The following is a 6908-nucleotide window of genomic DNA, read 5'->3' on the forward strand; positions in this document are numbered from 1 at the left end:
ATGGCCACTTGTATACCGTCGATGTCGGAATCGGCATCTTGGTTGTCGATGGTGTCGGCGCTGTCGACTCGGTCGAAGAAAGTATCTTCCAAGCCTCCCTGCATGCCTGCGGTGCCTGCGGTGGCGGCTTTAGCTCCAAGATGGTCCGTTTCGCATTGTTGTCCACTCGAGGCCAGTGGTGGGTCCGCGGCGTTGTCTTGCCCTACCACAGCGGCACCCGACAGCGGCACCCGACATCAACTTCTGGCTCTCGCTTTCGCTTGCCTTGACGGCGACTCCGTCTACAATCGGCGTGGTCTTTCTCTTCTCTTCTGAGGACGGGCGGCGGAGCCCGAGACGGCTATGCTAGTACTGTTCACCAACTAACCGACCCTTGCACACGAGCCGGGACAGATCAGCTGTCATTTTGCCAGACCTACCGGGTACTGTAGCCTCTCCGTCGAATGAAAGCCCATGGCTGCGGGTCGGCTTCTGCGAAGGGGTGGCGGGGGCCAGTTGCAGGAAATCCCAGTCACCCACCACTCGGCGCCGATTCTCTATCTGGCTCACCATTTTCAAAGTGGCTTTCAATGTAGTTCGCTGACGAGCGGACGACGCTCAATTCGACACGTGAGGAAAAGATGCTGCGGTTTCGCAATGGCCGGACATGATATCCAGCTGTATCCAATATCTGATCAAAACGGTTAACCCTCTAATAAGAGTCAGTGCCATTATTGTTGCTCCGCTGATTCTGGCTCTTACACGCTTCCGATATCCGTCACTGCCGGCTCAACATTGCAGAGGCCGCGAAAAGTGGGTTTGGTGTTGCAGCACGAATTCATCCTATGCTTAATTATCATTTTGATGAGATTCGAAAAGAATATCGCAACTTTGCGACGTCGCCCGTCGCAGCCCAGGTTGGCAATCACTGATTCAGATTCAGCTCGGAGGATACACTGCAGAAACTCAAGTAATGGTTCCGAGAGATGCGTGTCCCGTGCAAGCAATCTCGCCTACGTAGCGCGTCTAAGTACATAACTTGAGCATCCAGATCTTCAAGACCTTGACCCCAAATCAGACACCAGTACTCACCCCGTCGCTACAAGTCATACTTTGTCCTCAGCCCCGGCCTTCAGCATTTCTCTTTTCTTTGTGTGATACCTTGCACCTCCGCATGAGGTGACAGGGAATCAGGTCAGCATCACGAGTTATGGAATCGACACCCAACCACACAATAGATATTCTTGTGGTCGGTAGCGGCGCCGCTGCCTTGGCAGCCGCTGCGACAGCAAGGCAACTTGGTCTTCGCACATTGGTTATCGAGCAAAGCGATAAAATTGGAGGCACAACAGCGTATTCTGGAGGCACCATATGGATTCCCCAAAACTCGGTCTCCGAAGCAGCCGGCTGTAACGACTCCCGCGACGCTGCCCGACAATATCTGCAAGATTCGCTTGCGCTTAGCGGAGGCCCCGGGCCGGAATCCACCGCCGCGCGGATCGACGCCTTCCTGGCTGGCGGACCCGCGATGGTCAATTTCTTCCGCCATCTAGGCCTCCGGTGGAGACATTCTCCAATCCCCGACTATCACCCGGAGATTTCGGGTGCCATGGAGGCAGGCGGGCGGACGCTAGACCCCTGCCCCTTCGACGCCGGCACGTTGGGATGCTGGGCTGATCGCCTGCGCCGGCCTGGACACTCGGCACCGGTGGCTTACTTTCACGACTTCGCCATTCTGACCAAGCCTTACGCGTCCGCCATCGACCTTCTCACAGTTTGTTGGATGAAGCTGCGGGAGGTTTTCCGGAGCAAAACCATGACCAGGCCGACCTGCATGGGCGCTTCACTCGTCGCACAGCTCTTAGACATTTGCCTTCGTGAGGGGGGTACGGCCGTCCAGGTTCAGGTGAACACCAAATTCAAGGATCTGCTCGTCGAAGGGGGAGCCGTCTGTGGCGCTGTTGTGGAGTCGAAAGATTCTGGGGTGTTCAAGGTCTACGCTCCCCACGGGATCCTCCTGGCAGCCGGTGGTTTCGCTCGACGTGAAGACCTGCGGCGGGAACACCTGCCCCTCATCGGGACCGAGTGGACGCTGACACAACCTGAAGGTGACACGGGAGATGCTCTGGAAGCAGCGTGCAAGGTCGGTGCGGCCACGTCGCTCATGGGCGAAGCGTGGTGGATCCCCACAATCATCGATCCTGGAAGCGGGAGGCTCACGACCGCCTTGTTCGAGCTGTGCAAGCCCCACTGCATTGTTGTCGACCGGCAAGGGTCAAGACTCTTCTCCGAGGCCGACCCGTACGGCGACGTGGGTCGTGCGCTCTATCATCGGTCTCGAGGCGATGACACCACTGCCTGGTTGATACTTGACTGGAACTACCGGAATCGGTACACTCTAGGGTCGCTTGGCCCTAGGGTCGAGCCGGTTGACGCCCTGGCTCGCGGACACATCTTCAAGGCAGATGACCTGGCCAGCCTCGCAGCTCAAATCGGCGTCGAAGCCAACGGTCTGTTACGTACGGTTGGGAGGTGGAACCAGGCGTGCGACGACGGAGTCGACCATCAGTTCGGTAAAGGCCGCAGCAAGTACCACCTCTTCGTCGGGGACGGAAGCGCAAAGCGGCCAAACATGGGAACCATCGATCAACCCCCATATTACGCCATACAGGTGACTCCGGGAGACGCGGGCACCAAGGGCGGCCTGCTGACGGACGAACATGAGCGCGTGGTAGATACACGTGGTAATGCTATTGACGGTCTATACGCGGCCGGCAACTCATCGGCATCGGTCATGGGTGCTACGTCGCTGGGAGCCGGGGTCACTCTCGGCCCAGCTATGACATTCGCTCATCTTGCGGTACTCCACATGTCCGACAGGCGGAAGGCTAGGGGCGAGCGAGGCTTTTCCTTACCCGGTCAGGAAGGTAGCGATAAAGATGCATAGTGATATCGCGGTGTGCTGGTCGGTCGGCTAGATTCTAACAACCGTGTCAAAAATGACCAGTTTCCCAAGTTGAAAGATTTACTCTTGAGTGCCTTGTTATCATGCTTGTGCCCAGAGTGACCAAAAAGATGTATCGTCTACCTCGCATCAGCCATCCGCTGAGTCAGAATGTCATATAGACGGAACTATTTGATATCTTGAATGTGTTGGTCTTTGCCACTGTTTATCATAAGTAAGCCTCAGGCAAGGCAGCGCACTTTTCTACATCGCGAAATCATGGATACGATACCGGTTCCTCGGGCACACGTTGCCTGAGTTGTTGCCTGAATCTGTTTGTTAACTATTGAGCCTACTTCCAAATCGGCATCTGGGCATTACGGACGTTCACTGAATCTTGATAAAACACACCTGCAAAAGTACATCTTTCGTTGTCCTTCTATCGCCTCAAATATTGGCCACGACGAGATGTTCATCGGCAATTGATCAGCTGGCGCCGTCTACATACACCTTGATCGTAGCTCTGACCTTCTCATCCACCGACGTCTAAAGCTTCGCCTTCCGAGGCGGCTTTCCTGTGTCCTCCCACTCATTGCCATAGATAGGCAACCGCGTAAGAAAATTCTCCAAGGCCTCGCCATTGACGATGGGAGCTGTGATGTAGTCTTGCGCATTGGTCCTTTTTACCAGGTCCGGCAACAGAGGCATCAAATTAGTAAACGCCCTCTCCTCTGCCGTCCAGATCCGTGTCCGACTGTAATTGCCATGCTCGATGTGCCAGCTAGCGTCTTCTTGGATACAACATTTCTCGAAGAGATCGAGCACTTCCGGAATCACATTACCAGAATGCAGTGCTGCCTCGTAGGCCATGCGTTGTCCGATAGCCTCCACCATAGCTCGGCAGCAAGGAAGGACCGCCGCATTGAACTCGCTGCTGCGGTGACCGCTGGGTAGTGCGGCCATTCTCGCCGCCATCTCGTCGAATACTCCCCTCTCGTACATGGCCAGAGGGCTACTTCGATCGCCCGGCTGAGGCAGGCAGTATTTCTGTGCTAGAAGCTCCGACGCCAGGCCTGTCCCATGAGTTAGTCGGTGGATCTCAAGTCATGCATGAAACACATACGGATGCTGATGACCAGCGTGTCACCCTCTGCGACTGAATTCCCCTGGAACGTAGACGCCAGCTCGCTGATCTGGTTGTGGGCATATAACCCCTGCCACCCGCATCGTTCGGCAAGCTCGACGAGCAATCGAGATGAACGCACAACCAGTGCTTTGAATGCGGTCGCAAGACCTCTGCGGACGTCGGCGGTGGCGTCGGGGTTCATGAATTGCTGGACGGTCCATTCGCCATAAGCATGCAGGACCTCCCCGAAGGCCAGCGCCTTGAGTATGGGGCGCTGCTGCGTGCTGAAGCTCATGATAGACACCACTTTCCCGTGATTCCCGACCCCGACCTGCCGACGCTGGCTGTACATGGCCGCGATGCACCCGGCCACCTTCAAGGCGGACACGCCCATAATGGACAATGACAACGTCCCCACGGAAACACGCCAGATCTGGTCCAGGAACTCTGCCCGCTCGTCTTCGGCTTTCGCGGACGAACCAAGCAGCGCTTCGGCAGGAAGCTCGACGTTGTTGAATGTCGTGATGGAATGGTCCAACGGTTTCGTGCCGGGCCGGACCGGCAGGGCCCGCGACACGATCCCGGGGCGCATGCGGGTCGAGTCGTTGATAGGAACGATGAAGGGCTTGACGCCCCGGCTCTCACCCTCGACCAGAAGGCGCGCAAAAACCACTGCTATACGAGGAATCCCGGCCAGAGGGGTGGTTGGTGGCATCGCTTTGGCGGCCCCGAAAGCTGGCGTGTGCAGCACGAAAGATCCATCGTCGAGCATCGTCGCCGTCGTGTCGAGGTTTTTCGCATCAAGGCCGTGATCGATTTCCGTCAACATGAATTCGCCGCAAATTTTGAACTGTCGCAAATCTTCGAGGAGGGGTGCTAAGTCCGGTCGCTCATCTGCGAAACGGCCGATTGTTCCGATACAGAGGTTCAAGTGAATCGTCGCGATCACGAATGCAGTCATATCTCGAGCGGCGATCACTAAAGTGGCTTAGCATCAGACACTCCCTTGCGATCGAGGGTGACGTACTATCGAAGTGAAATCGCCAGAAGTTGGGCGAGAGGTGGAGGATGTCGTAGACCGTCAAGCCTATGGCCGATTAGACGACGTCGGTTCGAATCATTCCCTCTGTGTGCTTACCACTTCTCCGACAGAGGTCTCTCGCTCGCCCATAGTGAACCTGGATGGCATCCTCAGTGACTTCATGCCTGGGTTCCCTTGCTGCATTCCACAAATCGCACCGGCCGTCGAAAGGTGTTGACAACATCTCGCAAGTTGTTGGACAGTTGAATTGGAGATGTCGGTGCCAGAAGGGTGATGGTTCTATACAGGGCGTTGCTGGGACCCTCGACGCTTCCGCTTACGTGTGCGAGAAGACTCCTGACTGTGAATTCCCTCATTGATCGCCATAGGTGATGTATATAGACAGTAAAATTACGTTCTTTCTCCAAGTCGGGCGCGGCATGGTCTTCCTTCCAGCCTTGGACCCACTCCACGTCGTCTTTCGGCGACGAATCCGAGAGTAGGTTGCGCCAAAAGAATCTATGTTGACCAAAATGGATGTTGGCACGTCCGAGACGTCAAATTTCCTTTCTGTTACCCTAAGTCGCAGAAAGAGCCTCGGTAGTAGCGTCTCCTTGCTGCTCTACCGTGGCGCGGCAGCAGCGTTGATAAGGGGCAATGTTCTCGGCGGTCACAGTGCGCCACCGGCGTCTCTACGACTTCATTCACTGTCCATCGGCCGCGTCCTCACTCCACGTCGCCCAGTCTATCTTGCGGTTCCCAGGCAGTGCCGCTAACAATGGAACTACGGGATGCTGCCTCATATCCTCGGGAGTCAACATCTATCAGAGATGGGGAAGAGCTTCTCCCATTCCAAGCCACCCTCGACGCTAGCCATGACTTCGGCAACGACTCCTTCGACTGGGATGGTAGCCTTTCCTTGGAATCCTGCTGTGTGCCAGATATCTTCCCTTTGCAACTTGCCTCGAGCACGGTCTTCGACGACATAGGCATGAGGTCCAGCGCGTCACCTGCTTCAGCTCAAGCCGAGACCGGCAGGAAACAGAAGAAAGAAACGTATGCGGATCTGATATACAAGGCGCTCATCAGCCAAGACGCACATCAAATGACGTTAAAGGACCTCTATCAGTGGTTCATAGATAACACCGAGAAGCCAAAGGAACGGCAACGAGGCTGGAAGAATAGTGTCCGCTCCAACCTTAGTCTGAACCAGGTTAGTTCTTATGTTTGCAGCCTGCTCGGATTGCCTCCAGAATCTTTCTCTGTTTTTCTGCCTTTCCGTTTTTCAGAAACTAGAAAGAAGACAGAAACGAAAAGTGACAGCGCCTGCGTACGTCCATAGAAGCGAAATTGGTTAACGTTGTTCGGTTAGGCATTCCAACGACTTGAAGGCAAAACGTCTCGCTGGAGTCTCGCAGCTTGTTTCGTAGAGGGCATTCGCCCAACGCATAACTACCGAAACTCCCGAAGGAGAAACAACCCCGTCATATCGACCAAGAAAAACAGAATGGTGGTCCCTAAACCTCTGGTCTCGAGGATTCGCAAGGCCCGGAGCAAGAACCTCAGACGTCCCGCAAGCCGTATCGACCCCCAATCTTCAGATGGCGTCTCGTCCTACTCGTTACAAAATCAACTGTTGGCCGAGCACATCCCTGACTTCCAGAAATGGGGTTCCACAGCCACCATCCAGGCTTCCTATTCCATGATGTGGGATGCAGCATGGCCTCTTGGGGGTTCCAAGTATGAGCCTGCGTGGATCGATTTGGAGACGCATCTGCCATGGTGCTGTGCGTTTTCCCCTTCCCTTGGGCTGTGGTAAACCCTACTCCTAAAGGCAA

The 6908-nt window shown here is 55.4% G+C and overlaps 4 protein-coding genes across 4 annotated transcripts; 2 read left to right on the forward strand and 2 right to left on the reverse strand.

Annotated features, from left to right (window-relative positions):
• Window positions 1-17: 17 nt before the first annotated feature.
• On the reverse strand, window positions 18-552 carry CTAM01_17080 (uncharacterized protein; the record flags this gene model as incomplete). Its single annotated transcript, XM_060533071.1, has 2 exons — window positions 18-202; window positions 420-552. Coding segments are annotated over 2 exons (318 nt in total), but the record flags the coding sequence as incomplete, so codon positions are not given.
• Window positions 553-1189: 637 nt separating this feature from the next.
• CTAM01_17081 (uncharacterized protein) lies at window positions 1190-2926 on the forward strand (the record flags this gene model as incomplete). Its single annotated transcript, XM_060533072.1, has 1 exon — window positions 1190-2926. The coding sequence occupies one exon, from the start codon at window positions 1190-1192 to the stop codon at window positions 2924-2926; it is 1737 nt and encodes a 578-aa protein (XP_060372349.1).
• A 543-nt stretch (window positions 2927-3469) lies between these two features.
• On the reverse strand, window positions 3470-5314 carry CTAM01_17082 (uncharacterized protein; the record flags this gene model as incomplete). The annotated part of the gene is made up of 4 exons (XM_060533073.1): window positions 3470-3996; window positions 4047-5027; window positions 5077-5136; window positions 5188-5314. 4 exons carry the CDS (start codon window positions 5312-5314, stop codon window positions 3470-3472), a joined length of 1695 nt encoding a protein of 564 aa, XP_060372350.1.
• A 534-nt stretch (window positions 5315-5848) lies between these two features.
• CTAM01_17083 (uncharacterized protein) lies at window positions 5849-6889 on the forward strand (the record flags this gene model as incomplete). The annotated part of the gene is made up of 2 exons (XM_060533074.1): window positions 5849-6283; window positions 6443-6889. 2 exons carry the CDS (start codon window positions 5849-5851, stop codon window positions 6887-6889), a joined length of 882 nt encoding a protein of 293 aa, XP_060372351.1.
• Window positions 6890-6908: the final 19 nt, after the last annotated feature.

Source organism: Colletotrichum tamarilloi, assembly GCF_030869305.1.
Source record: "Colletotrichum tamarilloi strain Tom-12 chromosome Unknown Scaffold_335.1, whole genome shotgun sequence".
NCBI lineage: Eukaryota > Fungi > Ascomycota > Sordariomycetes > Glomerellales > Glomerellaceae > Colletotrichum > Colletotrichum tamarilloi.